The 21,275-nt window shown below is 42.9% G+C and overlaps 1 protein-coding gene across 1 annotated transcript in view; it reads left to right on the top strand.

Moving 5' to 3' along the window:
* USP32 (ubiquitin specific peptidase 32) overlaps positions 1-17,720 on the top strand; it is a gene marked incomplete at its 5' end in the record, with an annotated part of 44,523 nt that extends 26,803 nt beyond the window's left edge. Inside the window, 21 exon segments of the mRNA XM_009083940.1 lie at positions 399-574; positions 1,248-1,388; positions 3,740-3,857; positions 6,051-6,205; positions 6,500-6,581; positions 7,045-7,119; positions 7,651-7,789; positions 8,028-8,133; positions 8,734-8,907; positions 9,375-9,549; positions 10,160-10,311; positions 10,912-11,023; positions 11,257-11,468; positions 12,072-12,256; positions 12,643-12,729; positions 13,656-13,776; positions 14,666-14,857; positions 15,399-15,690; positions 16,112-16,545; positions 16,864-16,956; positions 17,547-17,720. Coding sequence (XP_009082188.1) covers positions 399-574; positions 1,248-1,388; positions 3,740-3,857; positions 6,051-6,205; positions 6,500-6,581; positions 7,045-7,119; positions 7,651-7,789; positions 8,028-8,133; positions 8,734-8,907; positions 9,375-9,549; positions 10,160-10,311; positions 10,912-11,023; positions 11,257-11,468; positions 12,072-12,256; positions 12,643-12,729; positions 13,656-13,776; positions 14,666-14,857; positions 15,399-15,690; positions 16,112-16,545; positions 16,864-16,956; positions 17,547-17,720 — 3,395 coding nt within the window.
* Between the last annotated feature and the right edge of the window lie 3,555 nt (positions 17,721-21,275).

The raw sequence follows: 21,275 nt of genomic DNA, 5'->3' as shown, positions 1-21,275 counted from the left end.
CTGATCTTTTCCTTTTGCCTTTCCTTTTCCCCTCTATCTTTCCCTTTTGCCTTTTCCTTTCCTTCCCCCCTATCTTTTCCTTTTGCCTTTCCTTTTTCCCCTACCTTTTCCTTTTGCCTTTTCCTTTCCTTTTCCTCCCCCATCTTTCCTTTTCCCTTTTCCTTTCCTTTTCCCCCCCTACCTTTTCCTTTTGGCTTTTCCTTTCCTTTCCTTTCCTGAGCCTAATACCTGTATCAGTCTGTAGCTGGAGGAGTTGCATGTGTTCCTGCAGGCTGAGGGACAGCAAACTGCAAGAACCTTGTTTAAAAACAAGCCCCAAAGGCTAGAAGAATCTGACTGACTCCTTTGTGCTGTCTGGAATCAGGGGCTGACATGTCTTTCCCTGTGTCGTGTCGCAGATACTGTGTACCCTGGCACTCCAGGCACCGAGGTGTGTTTTGCTAGGCAGCACAACACTTCAGACAATAACAACCAGTGTTTCCTTGGCACCAATGGCAATGCTCTGCTGCAGCTTAACCCTCAGAAACCAGGAGCTATCGATAACCAGCCCCTGGTGACACAGGAGCCAGTGAAGGTAAATGCATCTGAGGCATGTCAATACAGCAAAAAGAGCTTTTAGCTTACTGTAGCCACAGCTTTGATGTGTTGGTTTCCAGCTGGTGGCTTAATTCTAAATCACTTCTGTCACAGAACAAAATTTGGGTTTCTTGCTCTTATTTTAAGAGGAAAAAAATGTGTTTTGCTTCTGTTGTGTTCTGTGAGGAAAGAAACATTCAAAATGTTATCATGCAAAACTTAGCAATGGGAAAGGTATTTATGAAAACACGGTTTTCAGCATTGGGTGTAAAATATTTTCGATGTAAAAATGAGTTACTGCTGTTGCATAACAAGAGAAAATAGGTAACTAAATAGTAAAACTGACAGTTGCTGCAGTATCCATGCAACTGAAATGAGGAACAGACCAGCACCACCAGTGATGGGCAGAGATTGGATTCTCCACCCTAAGTTGTCAGAGTAGGTGACACAAGAAACACATTATGAGTTTGATACTGAACAAGCTTTTAGAGAAATACTAAATAGTGAGATAATTCCATTTAAATACCAATTTCAGTGTGAAAATCAGTTGTTAATTGCTACTTAGAAGTTTTTTTAATAATTAAAGAGTGTTCTGTGTCCACGAACTAAAATCTCTGTGGCTGTAGACTATTTTTGCCACTTGAGATGTGACAAACCCTCTTTGTTTCAAGGCTGCATCACTGACAATGGAGGGAGGAAGGTTAAAGAGATCTCCACAGCTGGTTGAAGGAAAGGACTATGTCATGGTACCAGAACCAGTTTGGAGAGCACTTTACCACTGGTATGGAGCAAACCTGTCCCTGCCCAGGCCGGTAAGTTGTGCTTATAGACATCATTTCCTTGCTGAGAAAGTAGAAACTACCTCATTTATCCAAGCTAACACTAGTGGCACAGGGTAATCTGGTATGGCCAACTCCCATGGATGGTCTAAACGGAGAGTGTTGAAGAGCAAACTGGGATAAAGCAGCCTCCAAACTGGCCATGGTTAGAAGGCTGTGTCTGTTGAGCAGGAGGTTTGCAGCACAATCCCCAGGAGATGCTGCAGCAGGGCAAGTGCTGCTCAGCTGCTCGTGATGGCTAAAGCAGACAGAAGTAAACTTGAGATCAGTTTAAAACACTTGACATGCCAACACTCATCTTTAAAGCTGAGCTAAATTTTCAGCTGGTCTGCAGAACCTGTGAAATTCCAACTGGGACACCTGCAGCTTTGACAACCTGTTTCTCCTCTCTCCCAATTTCATGCTGTGGGGAGAAAGTAACATTTGCTCCCTCAGATTCGATGTCTTAGAAACACAATGCACTAAACGTGGTGAAGAGCTAAAAAGCAGATGGCAACAGGTGACCCCGGTGAAAAAAAGAAGCAAAGATTATTCCTTGTCAGAATGGCTGCTCAGAGACACCTCAGAGGTGCAGCTGCAGGAGTCTGTTCACTTAGAAACCTTGGAAACTCTTCCTTCAGTTCCTGTGGAGTATATTTATTCCATACACTGGAAAATACATGCAGTCTATGTATATATGTATGACTATACATATGCATTCCATATCCATATAGGGGTTGGTTAATTCTGAGTCAGTCTCTTGCAGCATCTACACTTGCAAAGAAGGCTGTGAGGGGATTTTTGTCATGGTAGCAACAGAGATGAGGTGGTTGGTGCCACAAACCTTCAGTGTCACAGATGGGAGAGAATTAGCTGTCTGATTTTTGACAATTTGGTCTGTTGGCTCTAGCACTGACAATTATTTTACAGAGAAAAATCCCTGACTTGTGTTACCTCCTCCCACACGTTCTCCATGGAAACAAACACCTTTCATGATCCAGAAAAGGCCACAGCACTTTGCACACAAACTAATGTGCTTTCTGCTCAGAAAATGTCATCACTAGTGTTTTTGTTGTTATTGAAGTTTTATGCTGTGACACTTCAGTGTGTTGTGTTGCTTCTCACAGCTGAGTGTTTTCTTCTGCTTCACACGGGCACAAAAATAGGGAACATCCATTTATGTATGTCTGTGTTTGGGTGGATCTAGGGAGCAAAATCTTTGTAGAAATGGTGATTGAAAAGCTGCAAAATTTGTTTTGGGGTGATTTCAGCTTTTTCTGGCAGCATATCAAAACATAACAAAAGTAAGTTTCAATCTGTTCATGCAACGTGAAGGGTTTCAATTCAACCCTATAGTTCCCCAAAGTTCATTACAAATCTCTTACTCAGCATGTGTGAGCTTCTTCAGCAGCTGTGAAACTTCTGTGTTGAAGGATACACTGAGTGGAATTAATGAGGTTCATTGTAGATTCACAGAGATTTCAGGCATTATGAAAATGTTCTTGCTATGGTGTGGTGCGGAGAGCTATGCTCCACTAAGTAAGTGTTTGCTTTTGACAACCTGCAGCTAATAGGCTTCAAAAAGTGCTTAGGAATGAGTAAATTATCATTCCTGTGGCTATTTGCCTCAGATCCCATAAGAAGTTCAGAGGATTTCTCATTTTGAGAAGAGCATTGCCAGCAGGTTGAGGGAGGTGATCCTACTCAGCCCTTGTGAGGACACACCTGGAGTGTTGTGTCCAGTTCTGGGCTCTTCAGGGCAAGAGGGACATGGAGCTCCTGGAGCAGGTCCAGAGTGTTGTGTCCAGTTCTAGATCCTCAGATCCACAGGGACATGGAGCTCCTGGAGCAGGTCCAGTGGAGGACAGCACTGATGAGGAAAGGCTGAGGGAGTTGGGGCTGTTCAGCCTTGAAAGACCTCATTAATGTATTCATGTACATGCACAGGAGGTGCCAAGAGGATGATGAGACTCTGCTCAGTGGTGTAAACCAGTAAAACAAGAGGTTATGGGCAAAAAACTGATGCACAGGAAGCTGCATCTGAAGAACTTCTTTCCTGTGCAATCACTGAACAGATTGCCCAGAAAGGTCGTGGATTCTCCCTCACTGGAGGTGTTCCAGAAGGATCTAGACACAACCCTGAGCCATGTGCTCTGTGCTGGCCCTGCTTGAGTAGGGAGATTGGTCCAGATTGGTCCATTGTGCTCCCACCTCAACTGATTCTGGGATTCTCCTCTCCTGCTAAAACAGTTGATTTATTTAAATCATTGCTTTCTGTTCCTGTTGGGGATCCCCCCACATTTGCAAGCTCAGGCTGAAAACCACGTTTTGAACATTTTTCCTAGGTGATCAAGAACAGCAAGACCAACGTGGCTGAGCTGGAGCTGTTCCCGCGGTACCTGCTGTTCCTGCGGCAGCAGCCGGCCACGCGCACACAGCAGTCCAACATCTGGGTCAATATGGGTATGATGAGCCTCAGAATGTTTCCTCAGCATTTGCCTAGAGGTAACTTAAGAATGCAGCAAGAACACCAGTGTGCAGTTTCTAAAGCCAAGCCCACAGCTCTAGGAGCTTCTGCCACTGCAGCTAATCACCTCCACGGCACAATCAGCACAGGGGAATGAGTCAATGTCTCTCCTCCTTGTCCTCTCCTGAGAGGGGGAGGCAGGAGGGAGCATTTGCAGGGAAGTCAAGTTGATTTGCATGGTTGCTGCAAAGATGGTGAGTTGAGAGTGAGAAGTGAGCACTGCAGAAACTGATCATTCCTCTTGGCAGTGGATCTTGTAGCCACGGAGTAGTTGCCCCTGTGCGTTGGGGGTGGTGTGTTTATCTGATCAGACAAGAAATTAAATCAGTGTTCAGTCAGCTGGTTCTGAGTTCCTTGAGCAGCTGAACTTTCATCCCCCAAACTATTCCATGTTCTTCAGAAAGCAACTGAAGGAATGGAATATCAAGACTATTATATGATGCAGTTGGGAAAGACAATTCAATAGAAAGAATTCATTTAAAAAAAGTCCAACTGAAGTACATGGGTCATTATTGTGGTGGTAGTGCTCACCAGAAGTTTGTACAAGAATAACCTTTAGATTGAGGCTTCACAATCTAATCTTCACAACACTCAGGTGTTGCAGGATTTGCCTCCAGTTCCCAGTTTGCCTTGCGGAAGAGGTTTGGAGCAATCCTGATGTTCACGTGCTGTTGGACACAGATCCACTTTTGTACCCACAGGAACATGATTGGGCTCACCAGACTACTGAAAATTCAGTCCTTTAGCCTCGCTAGTGTCAGGCTCTGTTTGAAACTCTCATGCAGATGCTCAGTTTGTCACTGCTTTGGTAGAATCTAAACCTGGTGTAGTCAGCAGCTGCCTGCTTGGTCGAGTCCTGCTGCAGAAACTGCCTGCAATCCAAATTCAGCTTTCCTACTGGGCCTAAGAAATGGAAACTGCTTCATTTGGACCTCTGAAAATGCCCAAATTCAAATAAAGAGAATCTTCTGATGTGGCAGATTTGATCTTGATTTGGAATCATTTTGCACTGCACTAATTCATTTGTCCAATGAGTTATTAATCTTGTTGAGTTCTCAGATGTGCTTTCTTGCTGTAATCTTACAACTAATCCTCTGATCCCTCAGCTCAGAAAATGCTGGTTTGTTTTCCTTCAGAAAAAAATGATTACTTTGCTTGATATATTGAAGTGAAACAGCTGCTTTGCTGACTTGTGAGATGATCACAGGATAGTTTCCCCTCTTGTCAAATTGCATGTAAGATAATATTGCATATTTTAGATGGTATTGTGTGTGTTATTTGAGCCTTTTTCCAGTGGAAGTAGAATGATGTCACTTTTGAGGTCGCTGCAGTTGCTCAGTTGGGTTTGGCTGGATAACAAAAGCTTCTCCTGAGGGTGTTACAGACCTGTCTGTGGGGAGTGAGGAACTCCTGAAGTTTAAACTCAAAGTATCTGAAGTTGATCTCATCTCTTGTGCAAATGTTTTAGTTCAAGATGAGCTCATGTTGTGGAGAAGAGCAACAGTCTTGACTGATGGAATTCATTTGTTTTACAAACATGGGATTGTTGGCAAATTCTGGTGAAAATCCTGTGTGTCCTCACAGAATGTGTTTGGAGGAATTTGGTTATCCAGAAAATGTTGTGTGACCTCCAGGGTGATTCTGTCTGCTCCACAGAGGAGTTGAAACAAAGTCCTGCTACTCCCAAGAATAGTCAGGCTGATTTTTTACCTTCCTTTTTTTTTTTTTACTTAGTGTTCTCTCAAAAAGAAAACTCAGGAAAATTTTTCAGCCCTTTATTTTGAAAATTCCCTTGGCCTCTGACACTGTGAGAGCCACAAAGAACAGTCTTGTACAACTTCTCTGAAATGATTTATTTCCTGAGACTCTTTCGGGAGCAGTTTTCTAATAGGTTTTAGTAGGAAGGGAGATAATTTATCTGCTGTGATAGAAAATCTGTTGTCCCAGAGGGTTAGTAACAAGTGGTTTTCCATCCAACTCATCATTTGATCCATAAACACAAGCAGGAAAACTCTCTCCTACTTTTTGCAAAGAGTTTATATAGTGTCCGAGTTGTTAGAGCTCAGATTCCAGTTGGCCTGTGGGTATATCCATTCTGTTCTCCCCTTCTCTCATGATTGTGAATCCAGGCAATGTCCCTTCTCCAAATGCTCCTCTGAAAAGGGTGTTGGCTTACACTGGCTGCTTCAGTCGGATGCAAACCATCAAAGAGATCCACGAGTACCTGTCCCAGAGGCTGCGGATCAAGGAGGAAGACATGCGCCTCTGGTTGTACAACAGTGAGGTAACAACAGGCTTCTTTCTCCTCTTTTAAAAGCTTTTAGCAGCTATTGGATATTATATGTCTTATTTTTTCCTAGACACTTTAATGTACATGCACAGAAAAAAAAAATTAGTGGCCATAAGTTTTCCTTTACAGTTTCACTGCTCAGGTTGGAAAACTCTTACTCCTTGTTTTCCAGAGATGTTTGTGCACGTCAGTGTTTTAGTTTCATTGCTTTGAGGTTAAAATACCCTCAGAGTATTTTATATGTAGAAGTAATAACTATATCAAGTCTCTTTTTTTTTTCTCCTGCAGAACTATCTCACTTTGCTGGATGATGAAGATCACAGACTGGAATACCTTAAAATCCAAGATGAGCAGCATTTAGTAATAGAAGGTATAAAAAGGGACTAGAACTGATTTCTACACTCAAAATAGAGGTTTGCAGAGGGAACCTGTGGGGAGGTGGTGGTAAAGCTAATTTAGTGCATGTAAACACGTGTAGTATGTCCTTAGTGTGGAATACACTTGGAGTTTTGTTGGTTTGCAGCAGCAAAACATATTAGTTGTGGCTATTTGTTCAGACCTGGTGGGTCCTCACTGAGTATTAGAGTAAGTTGTTCTCCAGCAGGAAAGAAATCTCGAGGCTAAACAGCTCAAGATGTTAATGGTGTGGTTGGAATGCTGCCAGTATTACAATGAGTTCCAATAATGATTGGAAACATTGAAATGAAAACTAGCAAAAAATAAGACCCGAAAACAAGCAAATAGCTAATCTCTGATATTAGGGAACTTTGATTAAAGCTCTTCAGCTCTCTGCAGTCAGTAACATGAACAATCCTCTTCATCTCCCTTTCTAGTTCGAAACAAAGACATGAGCTGGCCAGAGGAGATGTCTTTTATAGCAAACAGCAGCAAAATAGACAGACATAAAGGTGAGTTTTTCAGCAGAGCAACTGATGGATAAGGAAAAAAATCCAAGTGTCTATTATGTGGGGACAATTCTTTTTGCTGTGAGTGCTTTTAGCATTGGAAGAGGTGTTTTCTGCCTGTGCTGTTTGCTTGGTCTTTGTTTTATTAACCCCCATGTGGGAGGGTTGCATGTGTGGATAAATTTGTAGCTGTTCAGTTAGAGCAGAGACAAATGGCACATAGCGAATTTTTGATTTTTGGGGGGTTTTAAGGTTAGGAATGGTTAAGATTTGAACAAATAACTCCAGAATTTTCAGTACCATTTGCCTGAAAATAGTTTGTACTGCCGTCTGTGGTGGATTATGTCCCAGCAAATACCTTCATTTCTGTTAAGCAGAGCTGAGAGCAGGTATTTATATCATCTGTGGCATCTATGCCACTGTAGACTCATAATTGGGAGCAGGTTAAATTAAATTGGTTGCTGTGAAAAGGTCTTGGCTGCTCCACCAGTCTGCATTTTCCCAGCTCATCTAATTATGTTTCTTTTCCCTCAGTTCCTACTGAAAAGGGTGCTACAGGATTAAGCAACCTGGGTAACACTTGTTTCATGAACTCCAGTATCCAGTGTGTCAGTAACACGCAGCCTCTCACACGCTACTTCATCTCAGGGAGGCATCTCTATGAGCTGAACAGGTAATTTTCTTGGAGACCATTGGCATTTCACAGGCTGGAACATTTCCTCACACTGACTTTCAGAAGCAGACAGTATAAATAAATCCAAGTTCAGCGTTATCAGCTCTACAGCAGGTACTGATTAGATACAGAAGAATTAAAACACATCACCCAAGAAGCTTTTCTCCTTCCTTGTTAATCTCCAGGCTTGAACTGTGTTTAAATTTTAATATGGTGTTAATTACTTTGTGATTTCTAGGACAAATCCAATAGGAATGAAAGGACACATGGCCAAGTGCTATGGGGATTTGGTTCAGGAGCTGTGGAGTGGGACTCAGAAGAACATAGCACCGTTAAAGCTGAGGGTGAGTCTGCTGTGTTGTTTGAAGGCAGAAGCAACAATTCCTCTGACTACTGGAAATATTTCAATGGACTTTCTCCTGATGTTACCTGTATTGTAATGGTTTGCAGCATTAAATCAGTGTCTCCCCTAGAGAAAGGGAAGGACACCTGGACATGGATTTCATGTGTTGGAAATTGGTTGTGGAGTCAATCCCATGTCCTGGGCATGTTATCATGTATGTTAGTCCAAACTGGGCACAGAATTTGCTTTCTTGCCTGTGAGGAGTGCAGGGAGGTGTTCAGGGAAGAGCTGTGCAGGGCAAATGCCTTGGAGGAGGTCAGTGTTGAGCAGTCCTGGTGCTCAGGACTTCTGTAGAACATGTATTTCAGTGGTGGTAAGGTCAAAGGAGTTACCTGATATGGCTCAGAGATTGTGGCATGAGATGTAGCTTTTATAGCCCTTTCCAGGGACAAAAGATGATGCATTTGCCTGTAAATGAGCTTTTGTTCTAAAAGCAAAGGTGTTCCCTTCAGCTCTTGGCAACACATGTCTGCAGTGTTCTGATTTATTGTCACACCTCCTGCTATGTGATGTTAAATCACTTTCTGACCTTTTTTTATAGTGGACAATAGCAAAATATGCTCCAAGATTTAATGGCTTTCAACAGCAAGACTCCCAGGAGCTCCTGGCTTTCCTTCTGGATGGTCTCCACGAGGATTTGAACAGAGTTCATGACAAGCCATACGTGGAGCTGAAGGACAGCGACGGGCGCCCAGACTGGGAAGTAGCAGCAGAGGTAAGGCTTAAAATGTTGGGGTTTGGGCTCAGTTGGTTTGCTGCTAAGTTTTGTGGAGGAGGTTCTCTGTATCCATACCCTCTCAGGACTGTACTATCTTTTGGAGCTGTGATTTAAGGAGGCAATTCCACCTTGGAGCTGGAAATTAATTAACATTCATTCATTAACATTAGTGTAATGAAAGTATAAAGATGATATTTCACAACAGTTTCGAACAGCTCCTGAAAATTATGGGGTAAAATATTTCAAGATCTTCCTCAGAGTACTTGAAATGATGTCATACCTTGACATTTCTCTTAGTTGAGAACTTTTCTTTACTCATGTTGAAACTCAATAACCAATTTCTACTAAATCGAAGTAACTTCTGTGGGATTAGTTTGACTCCCTTAAGCCAATGAAACCTTGGAGATCAAGGAAATGGTCTTCAGTTTCTAACCTTGTAATATTTCTTTTGTGCTTCATTTTAGGCCTGGGAAAACCATCTGAGACGAAACAGATCCATAGTTGTAGATTTATTTCATGGGCAGCTGAAGTCACAAGTGAAATGTAAAACTTGTGGACATATTAGTGTTAGGTTTGACCCCTTTAATTTTTTATCCTTGCCTTTGCCAATGGATAGCTACATGCACCTAGAAATTACAGGTGAGTGGTGATGTTTGACTCACTCTAGACTTGTGCTAGATCATATGCTACAAAACATCAAATTGGGTTTGTGTTAGTGCTTACAATGAAGAGTAGTAACATAGGTTGAATAGAATAGAGTACAAGAGTACAAGAATTTTCAGTGAAACTGAAATAAAACGTTTAAAAACAGAACACAGATGATCCATTCTCAGTCTTGATTGAAGGACTTGGTATAGAAAGATGTGAAATGGAGATCTGGAGAACTTTGTTCACTGTGTTGTGGAGGTTGTCCTAAATCTGCCTAGAGCCAAAAACAAGTACTGGAGGGAAAATACAATGTGAGTCATGACCTGTGCTCTGAAGAACCTGTGTATTGCTGGGAAAGAGGCAAAGGAAAAGGTGATTTCAAGAGTGAAGCAAATTTTGAACCCATTTCCCACTGCCTTTGCAGCGAGAGATTTTCTGACGTTTGCCTGCAGCCCTTGAAAATTGACTGGGAAAATAAGCTAAATCATATCTTCAAGTGGAGGAAAAAAAATCTTTTCCAATAAGTAGGGAGCTGTAATCTACTCTTCTCATTAAGACTTGCCTGGTTTGCTGACCTGTGTGTTTCTTTTCCCCTTCAAAGTAATTAAATTAGATGGTACCACTCCTGTTCGATATGGCCTGAGATTGAACATGGATGAGAAGTATACAGGGTTGAAAAAACAGCTGAGTGAACTCTGTGGGCTCAAACCAGAGCAGATTCTGCTTGCAGAAGTGCATAGCTCCAATATCAAGGTAAGAAGAAAAAAGATGAATCCTTGCTGCATCATACTTTGGGTATTTTTCTTGTTTTTTCCTTTTTGACATTGTTTTGTGCACAAGAACTGTGAATAGGATTAAAAGTCAGCTTAGTTATATCTCTATATGAACTTCTAGTTCATTTGAACATTAATTTGGCTTGCTGTAAATAGACTCAAATTGATTACTAATGATATTTTTAGGGGCAAAAAAATGGATAAAATCATCTTGAGGTAATACATCTCAAGTTAGCTGTGATGAGTTTAAACACTGTCAAGACGTCAGGGGAATAAGTAATGATTGGGTTAGGGCTCTATAGTGTGTGTGTATCTGTACATACATTTTGCTGTCACTGCTTAGATTAAAAACTGCTTGTAACAAGGTGTTCTCAGTCCATTTAGAGAAACTTTCTTAATTCTCAGATTTTGCTGCAAAGATCTGCAGAGGGGTTGGCTCAGTTTTTCCTGTTGGAAAGGTGTAGGAAAGCAGGAGGGAGGGAGAGAGGAGCTGGCAGATAACTGTTCCCGAAAGAACAAAACATGTTTAGAGTCACACATGTTATTCTATTAATGTCTAACTTTCCCTTTTTTACTAAAGAACTTCCCTCAAGACAACCAGAAGGTTCGGTTATCCGTCAGTGGGTTCCTGTGTGCGTTTGAGATCCCCATCCCAGGATCCCCTACATCAGCATCCAGCCCTGTGCAGACAGGTAACAGACACAGGGATTGCCCTCTTCCTTCAAATTCAGGGGAAATCTTTATTTCTTGGTAACGAGTGAGGATTTAATGAAAGGCTGAAGGAGTTGTGCTGCACAAAGCAGCTGTGAGCAGCCTCAGCACGCTCTGCTGGGCTGTGCTCCACACAGAGTGCAGAGGGTAACAATCCTATGCTCAGTGCTGGGTCTGTAGGTAACTCTGTGGTCTACCCACTGTCTACCCACAGACATCTCAACTGGGCCATCAGCGAACGGAACTCCCAACATCATGATGAACGGGGACCTTCCCAAGCCAACCCTGATTCCAAATGGAATGCCAAACATTGTAGTGCCATGTGGGACTGAGAGGAACCATTCCAGCTGGATGCCCAACGGTCACGTGCCCTCGTTGTCTGATAGTCCTTGTACAGGGTACATCATTGCAGTGCACAGGAAAATGGTCAGTAGCTTTTGCTTTGCTTGGCAAGTGTTTGGTAACATCAAGTGTTGTTTTTTCCTGTGAGGGTGCTGAGACACTGTCCCAGGTTGCCCAGGGAGGCTGTGGCTGCCCCAACCCTGGCAGTGTTTCATTCCAGGTTGAATAAAGCCTTGAACAACCTGCTCTGGTGGGAGGTGTCGCTGCCCAGGGCAGGGGGTGGCACTGGATGATCTTTAATGTCCATTCTAACCCCTTCACATACTATGAAACTTCCAAAGAAAGTGTCAAAAACCCAAGGATTTTTGAATGTCCATATGATCAATCAATCTGTATTTCCTAAGAAGAAGGAGCAGGGGTACATTTCCCTCATATACCTCACATGAAGTAGGAAGTATTGTCCATGACTTTAATACAGATTTATGTTTATGGCCTAACACCTAAATAACCTCAATATCATAAAACACAAACATTTTTCAAATCCATGATCAAAATTTACAGTATTTTATAGTGGAAGCAGAGTACTTTGACTAGAATTAAAGGTTGATTTTAATTGCCAAGGCCTGGATTAAGTAGCAAGGCTCAGCATCCTTTCCATCTGAGCCCTCCTCTTGTTCCCCACACCAGATGCGGACGGAGCTGTACTTCCTCTCCTCTCAGAAGAACCGTCCCAGTCTCTTTGGGATGCCACTGATTGTCCCCTGCACAGTTCACACCCGGAAAAGAGACCTGTATGATGCTGTGTGGATCCAGGTTTCCAGGCTGGCCAGTCCCCTCCCACCTCAGGAAGCCAGTAACCATGCACAGGACTGGTGAGTGTGGCAGCTCAGCCTTTGGCTTGAAGGATGCAACAGTGGCTCAGGCTTGGTGAAGATTGAAGATCTAAAATGACATAAATCTCTTTCAGTTTGGATTTCTCTGAATAACAGCAGTAATTAAAAATCACAGTTAAATGTAGCTTCACTTAAAGGTTGGTTTTGCACAAATTGGTCGATTCATTCTCATCCAGGCGTTGAGCATCATTTATAGCTGACAAATTTAGGCCATGTAAAGGCAGGTTTTAATAGCTTAATGTTATCAAAAGTATAATTTTGGAGGGGGTTTGTGTTGTTTTTCTTTAAGTAAGCATAACAAGCACATGGAGGGTAACTGGCAGTGTGTGTGCTGCTGCCTTATGTTGTGTTCCCTTGTGTTTCAGTGATGACAGCATGGGCTATCAGTACCCCTTCACCCTCAGGGTAGTTCAGAAGGATGGAAACTCTTGTGCTTGGTGTCCATGGTACAGGTAAATTGTCCTTTTTCCATTTACCAGCAGGGAATCACTGCAGCAGGAAGGTAATTTATGGTAATGGGTTTGTGAGATGCTCCAGACTTTGGAGGTAATCTCAAACAATAAGGGTCTGGAATGTAATTTCACCAGAACTCTCCCATGGCAGTGGCACTGCAGTACAGCTGTTATGTGCTGGAGAGCTGAAAGCTCTGCTGCCTCAAAAACTTTCAGTTAGGAGACCGACAGGAGACTATCAAAACCTCTTAAACCCTTCCAATATTCATGTGTGTGTGAGTGCAGACATGTGTGTCCACATACTTGGGTGATTTCACACAAAACCAAACTTTTAGGTGTAAATTATCTACCTTCACAGTTTCCTTTGCCATTTAAAGGGTAAGAACTAATATGGGCAGTAAGAAGCTCACCCTGGAAGGATGTTTAGGATTTTCCCTAAACAATGACTTGTTAAAAATAATTCCAGACCCTTGCTGGAAGGTATCCAGGCCATATACTCATCAAAAGAAATAGTGTCTAGGTAATAAAGTGAATTATCATGGTGTAAACTACGTGAGGAGACAAAGCAGTGTAGTTTTTTTGGGATAGGTTTGGTCAGCATTGGATCATAGGATGGAAGGGACCTGAAAGCTCATCTCATTCCAACCCCCTGCCATGGGCAGGGACAACTTCTACTGGAGGAACATGATGATATGCAGATGGTGGAGCTCATCCAACTGCTCTATTTTCTCATCTCTATGAAAGTTGTGTAGTAAAATAGCAAATGACACTGAGTGTAGTTTTGTTAAAATGCCTCACCCTGGAGGCAAAGCCTGAAGCGTTGGAGGGTGCACATGTTGCAGGCTAAGGAACAGAACTGGAGTGTGAAGGGATGTAAAACTTAGTGGCTGCACAGTTCCCTTAGCACATCTAACTGTGTGCTGCAGGTTTTGCCGTGGTTGCAAGATTGAGTGCACAGAGGACAGAGCCTGTGTGGGGAATGCTTACATCGCCGTCGACTGGGACCCCACGGCGCTTCACCTGCGCTACCAGACCTCGCAGGAGCGGGTAGGAGCTCAGCACACCCTGTGCTTCTTACCAGCTCTGCACCACAACCCTTTTCACCTTCTTGAGTTGTTTGCTGCTGCTTTTGTCCATTTTCTGTTGAACCAAAGTCAGGAGTCATAGAATCAACCTGGTTGGAAGAGACCTCAAAGATCACCGAGTCCAACCCTCCCATGGTCACTAGCCCATGGCACTAAGTGCCACATCCAGTCTCAGCTTGAAAACCTCCAGGGATGGTGAATCCACCACCTCCCTGGGCAGCACATTGCAGTGTCTGATCACTCTCTCTGTAAAAAATCTCTTCCTAATATCCAACCTAACCCTCCCCTGGCAGAGCTTGAGTCTGTGCCCTCTTGTCCTCCTGCTCCTCATGGAGCAGTACATTCTGGATCAATTGATGTCTTAATGTTAGACCTCTTACGTGACCCTAATGTGGAAGAGAAGCTTTTAAGGAGCCATTTTCTGGCTGTTGTGAGCTGGTTTTCATCTACTCTCCATAATGTGTTATAAAATATGCTAATTTGATACATTTTCTAGAACTCTAAACAGGCATGTGAGTAAACCTATTTCCTCACTGAGGCAACAAAACCTATCTGAAACTAAGCCTGTAGCTGAGGTAATCTAGAATAACAAGTCAAACTTGTGAGTTCCATCTAAAGACTTGTGCTTTGTGCATGATTTGTAAGCAGAGCCAGGAATAAGGACAGAGAATGATTTGCATATCAGCCTCATCATAATCGAACTAAAATTTCTGCTGAAACTTAGCACATCTAGTTTTAATCTTCAATCCTAAATGACTCTACGAGGTTCCTTGTAGGATTCTGTGAGCTGAGGCTTCCTCTGAGCAGTGTGTGTACATTTCCAAGTCAGATACAGTTGTGTCTCCCTTCAGATTGTGGAAGAACATGAGAGTGTTGAGCAGAGCCGCCGAGCTCAGGCAGAGCCCATCAACCTGGACAGCTGTCTCAGAGCCTTCACCAGTGAGGAGGAGCTGGGAGAGGATGAGATGTACTACTGCTCCAAATGCAAGACCCACTGTCTGGCCACCAAAAAACTGGATCTTTGGAGACTTCCCCCTATTTTGGTAAGATCTTGTGTAATTTGTCTCTACAGCACAAACCCAAATCCCTCATTCCCATGTCTGAGCTGCTAGTTGTGACACCTTGGTGTGAGTAAGATGATTTGCTGTGTTCACAGTCTCAGGAGAGGCACTGACTCAGTTTGCTTTGTGCATTTCTCTAATGCAGGCAAATAAAACAAACCTCAAATCCTTCTGAGTGTTTTTAGCTGCTGCACTGCAGGAAACACTGGTGGGTTGTGTTCAGTGTCAGCTGTTCTGACACAGAATTCACACTCAGACGGTGCTTTGGTGGTGGAACACCTGCATTTGTTGTTTTTCAGTTTTGGTGGGTTATTCAAAACAGTGCTGAGCACTGAATTGAAGCAACCTTCTCCATCATCTCCTCATGAAAATATCTGCTCATATTTCACCAGCTCAATCCCAGAATCCAAACTGTCACACACAGCATTGTTGCTGGCTTTATTTGCATCAGTAAAATGTGTTTTGTGGACTCACTGGGATGTCATTGTCCTCCTTTCATTCTCTCTACCATGTTTGCCCTTAGATCATTCACCTGAAGAGGTTTCAGTTTGTGAACGGTCGCTGGATCAAATCTCAGAAGATTGTTAAATTCCCCAGAGAAAGTTTTGACCCAAGTGCCTTTCTGGTACAAAGGGATCCAAGTCACTTCCAAAGGAAGCAGCTCACACTCCAGGTGGACAGTGTTCCTGAGCCACGACCTCTCCAAGGGGAGCCCAGGAAAACAGAGGTGCAGAACTGTGGCACCCCAGGAGAAGGAGATACACTCAACAGGAGTCCTTCCTCCCTCAACACTACTGTCTTGAACAATGTCAAAGGTAGGTGATGATCAGGGAGAATTCCAGTCAGTACTGGTATTTGGAAGGGGGAAAACATATATGGTGAACAAAGTTTTAATGGGGTTTTTTTTGGCCAAAGCATTGTGGTTATTTTGAAACACTTCTCAGTGGCTTTTAGTCAAGCTTTGCCATAAAAAGAGCAAAATAAAGTTATTCAGTGACAGGAGATATGTGTGATTGGGCTGGAATAAAAGTGAGGACTGTGCTCCTGCATGAGAGTTAAATCTCAGTTTATCTGTGTGTGCACAGAGAGAGGTTTTTACTTTCAATACAGCTAATGAGGAGTATATAAAAGCTTTGGTTTGTAATGTTTGGTAATTAAAAAACCACTAGTAAAAAAATAATCTAGGCTACGTTTGTACTTCTTCTCTTAGTATTATCTTCCTGTTTTCTCTTTTAGCATCTCCATCTTTGGGGAGGAAAAGTGGCACCAGCTGTCCCTCAAGTAAAAACAGCAGCCCAAACAGCAGCCCAAGGACTTTAGGCAGAGGCAAAGGGCGTCTGAGGCTGCCTCAGCTGGGGAAAAACAAACTGTCCAGCAGCAAAGAAAACCTGGATGCCAACAAGGAGAATGGTACTGAGCAGGAGCAGAGATTGACCTCTGATCAAGGGGATGCCCTCACCAAGGGGCAGGGTTTGGGTGGCAGCCAGAGTGAGCTGTACAGCGCTCAGGACAGTGAGGTGACTCTGGCCAACGGGTACATCTGTGAGCAGAACACATACAGCAACGGCAGCAGCAACGGCCAGGGGGACAACCACAGTGAGGATGACACTGCAGATGACCAAAGAGAAGATGTGTGTGTTAACCCTATTTACAATCTATATGCAATTTCGGTGAGTTGTCTCTCTATGCAGGTAAAACTGCCTTTTTGTGCCATTGTTTTGGCTAAATGCCTTTGTTGTGGTCCCTACAGCAGTAGGGATTGTTTGGGGAGGAGAACAGAGTAGAGACATGGTCAGCACAATAGATTTGTGGTATCACTGAGCACAAGTAAAGTGTCTCTGCTTCATGCTTGTTCTGCTTGAATCTCTAAGATCAGTCAGCTGCAGCTGTGTAACTGTCATAAACCATTGCCACTCGTGGCTAATGAATCTGTGACTCGTTTATCTGGTGTTTGATCCAGACTTTATTCTCTTCTTTGTTTCCTTCAGTGCCATTCAGGAATTATGGGAGGGGGTCATTACGTCACTTATGCCAAAAACCCGAACAACAAGTGGTACTGCTACAATGACAGTAGCTGTAAGGTAAATCATTTCTTGTTCTAGCAAATTATTTCTGTCTTGGTTACCTAGAGCTGAAGGAATTTACATTATAGGATCCCAGGATGGTTTGGGTTGGAAGAGACCTTAAAGCTCATCCTGTTCCAACCCCCTGCCATGGGCCACTAGGCAGGACATTGGTCAGAGCTGTTTGAGATCATGAACATCTCAAAAGTTACGTGAAATAAATGTTAAAGTTATGAACTGAAATTGTACAGGAGGTTTTGTCAAGGTAACAGCTGTTCATCAGCTGCTCCCGTGGTTAAAGATGCTTGTTTTGTTTGTACCAAGATGGAAAAACTACTAAAAATGGGCATCCCAGAATATATTTTGCTGAGGGCAGCAGTTTGTGTTCACTCGGGGAAGAATTCTGTTCCAATGCTTAGAAAAATCATTTGCATTCATCGCTGTAAAATCTGTCAGACTCAAGTAAATAACAGAGCCTGATAAGGATGGAGGGAGACAAGTGTGATCCTTTGTGTTACAAACAGCCTGGAAAAAACAGTTTGTAGGGTGATTGTATTTGAGTTTGGTGTCAGTAGCACAATCCTCCCATTGCCTCTTCCATGTCTCAGGAGCTGCACCCGGACGAGATCGACACGGACTCTGCCTACATTCTGTTCTACGAGCAGCAGGGGGTGGACTATGCCCAGTTTCTGCCCAAGATTGATGGCAAGAAGATGGCAGACACGAGCAGCATGGACGAGGACTTCGAGTCCGACTACAAGAAGTACTGTGTCCTGCAGTGAGGCTGAGCTTCCGTGCACTGCTGTGAGAGTGGGAGGGAGAACACCCCGAAACTTTGCTGTTTACTGAGACAGATAAACCACCGTGTAGTTGTCACAGCCTGTGAGCTGAAAGCACAAAAGAACCCCCTAATTAACTAGTTAATAGCCAATAGTGTCGTTTTGTTCTGTTTTTCTCACTACATGCTCGAGACGTTTCTGATGTTGGACATCAGGCTGAGACTGCCATTGGCCTTTAAACAAAATGGTTTGAGAAAAGCCAACTAGGACCAAATAAGAGCGAAATTAAATAGTCCAAATAAGAGCTAAGCAGAGTAGTGTAGAATTTACCAACTGTTCTAACAACTCCCCCGAGGCTCTGGTTAGGTTTAACATAATGGGGAAAACCAATTTGTAGTGTTGTCTTTGGGCAACATGATATTGCTACCTCCTTTTTCCTGCAGTTTTATTGCATTTTATTGGCAAAACAGGGAAAGCAAGAGAAGGTGAAGTGCACAAACTGAAAGAATTACTGTGGAGAGTAAGAGAAGTTTCCAGTTTTGCCACCACTAATGTGTGTTAGTTGCTTTTCTTTCTGTGTGTTGGGAGCACAACCAAATCGTCATTTGCGAAGAGATGAATTTCTACACTTGAATGGTTTACTCTCCTTGTGTTTTCTCCACCTTGTTGGCTGTGCAGATCAACATGTTTCAGGAATGGCTTTTCTGCCTGAAGAGAAGCAGCTTCAGGTTGGAGAGAGTAGTTGTGGTTACACTCACGGTGTCTTAAACGTGCACATTGCACAGACCGTTCCCAAGCGTTGGAAGGAAAGATGCTTGAGCTTCTGTTCCATGACTGGTGTGTTGCTTTGAAATTTGCACTTTTTAAAATGCATCTGATCCAATTCCAAACCATAGTTTGTCGTTTTTGTTGTTGTTGTAAGGGCTCTGGAGTGAGTGGCTGTGAATTATCCACTGTGTATTTCAAAGGAAGCCGAAGCTGTGGCTGTCAGGTAGCTAAAGTAGCATTCATGGATGGAGGTGTTTTCTTGGTTTCATGATTTAATGGAGTTTCTTGTTTTCTAAATTTGGTTGCCTTTCAAATTTTGGGGTTTTTTTCCTTTGTTTTGCAACAGGGTATGCAAATACTTGCAATGAAACCAGAATTGCTTTCCATGCTCTTTATTGCATGAGGGGAAGCATCACTGAGTCTTAGCAGAGACTGGAAAAAGATGGTTGGTTTTTGACCAGGCATTTCTTTAAACATTTTTCAGTGTTCAACTGCATATCTGACTGAAGAGAAAAGTTTCACTCTTTTTGGCCTTTTATTCTTCAGCTTATTAATTTTATTATCAACTTCCCAGTTTAGAACTTGTATCTTCACTAACAAAATGGTTACTTACCTGGTTCTCTGAAATGAATGTTTGGAGTCATTTTAAGGTGATTTATGAGAATGCCAAACCTTTGGGAAGTTTATAATTTCCAGGAAGAGCTGAGTTGGACCCATTTAAGGAATGATAGCAGCTGGTCTCACTCTCCCTCAGGCAGAACCTCTGCAGGTTGTGCCTCCTTCAGGGCAGCAGATCTTGCTCCAAAAGTAAGTACTGTCTTACCTGTCAGGTGTTGCTCCCTATCCTCTCTGGTCTTGGATCTTTCAAGTGGTCTAAACATTGAGCCTGAAGAAAAGCAAACATGACTTGTGAATTTCTAGGTTAGAAGCTTTTTCAATGCCCATTTGTCTACTCCTCCCTCCGCAAACTCCATGAAAAGTGAAAGATCTATTATTTTTTTTTCAACTGATTTACTTTCAGATGTTTTATTTAAGCAGGTAGCACAATCTACTAATGTTATTTGATCTTCTGTGTTTGTTACATTGGTTGTAATTAATTTTTTTAAATTAAATTAATTCATGGATTAGTAGTAAATTTATTAAGTTAACTATTAACTACATTCACTTTGTAAATTATTGTACAAAACCTATTGACAATGCACTGACTTTAGAAAGATGTTAATGTACATAAATACCTTGTAAATAAAATAGTGTTGATGTACTGGAATATGAGCTGTATTAAAACAAAGGTATTGGTAATTGTATATGGAGTGAACTGTTTATCTGTAACTATATTATTCAAACAAATTAAATACTGTGGATGCAGATGAAGTGTCACTTCTTGTCAGATGGTTTTTAATAACTCTTCTCCTGCCCTGAAGTGTCTGTGCTGCTTTCATGAAGCTTCAGTGTGTTTGTCAACCCAAATTGCTGAGAGGTGGGATGAGCATCCAGCAATTCTTTGTGGCTTCTCTGCTGTTCCCACGAGGTAAGTTTGCTCTTTGCTCAGTGGAATCCCTTGTTCAGTCTTGCTCTTGGTAATAACTACAGTTCTAATTTGAAAAGAATCCATTTTACAAGTGAAATGATCCCTCAGGTACAGGAAGGTTTTGCTCTCAGTGTCTCTGGAACAAGGATCTGCAGGTACTTGGTGTACAGTGCTGGTGCCTGATGTGTTCCTGCTGCTGCTTCTCCATCAGTGGCTGTTTGCTCACGTAGTTTCTTGATTGTAGATAGTGTTGAGACATTTCCTCTGAGCAGACTCTGACTGGGAGAGCCTTACTGCAATTACAGTCATGCTTTTTCCAAAAGGGAAGTGAATCTGGTTGAGTTGGCAACGGGACCAAAGTCCTCAGTTACCTGGTACCAGGAGGCACTTATCTCCTGGGCTTGTTTGTTTCTGAGGGTTTCCAAAATTACTGTGGTTATGTTGAGCTGGAAATGAACTATTGTTCTTTTATGGCCCTTGAAGATGCTAAATGGCTATTTATCCAAGGATTAGCATGCATCAGGATCCCCAAGGATGATGCCAGAGGAGCTGGTGTCTCTGGAAGTGAAGTCATCTGCTGGTTTTACTGGCTTGGGGTCACTTGTACCTTTTCAGTGTTGAATATGATCTACAGTTGTTCCTACTGAGATTTTCCTCTCTTAAGGCTTTGAGGCATTTGAAGTGCAATGTAAAAAGATTAAAAATCCTGATTACTGAAGATGTTGGTGGGTGCTGTTGTCAGTGGGAAAGCTTTATTGATTCAGAGGTGTATGAGGGCCATTAAATAGATGAAGGGATCATAGCCCTGCCAAACCTGCAGCTGTTCTCTGCTTCCCAGATCAGAACTGTGCCAGTCTCAGACAAGGGCTCTGAAATTAGCAGGATCTGTTCTGTAAGGCAGGAGCAACGTGACGTGAGCTGTGCTGGACTTTTCCCCTCGTCCCTCTGTGTGTGTCTGAAGTGCTGGAAGTACGTGGCCTACACTTGAGGGTGGTTAGTCAGGCTTCCTTCAGACCTGGAGTGAAGTCCATCAGCTGATTGAGTGCCTTTTGATCCTTCTCCCGGGAGGGAGGGGGAAAAAGACAGCAGGGAAAAGCACCTTCTCATGCCAAAACCTCTTACTTCCCCCAGCATGATCAGAGGGACAGATGCACCAACTCCTGCTGCCAAAAGGAGTGTCCATGTCACTTCTTCAGCCTGAGAAACCCAAATCCAAAGGTACTTGGCATCTTATCCAACTGATCCGTTGTGGAGCTGCTGTT

Source organism: Acanthisitta chloris, unplaced genomic scaffold (genome assembly GCF_000695815.1).
Source record: "Acanthisitta chloris isolate BGI_N310 unplaced genomic scaffold, ASM69581v1 scaffold10171, whole genome shotgun sequence".
NCBI lineage: Eukaryota > Metazoa > Chordata > Aves > Passeriformes > Acanthisittidae > Acanthisitta > Acanthisitta chloris.
This window is presented reverse-complemented; position numbering and strand designations above follow the sequence as displayed.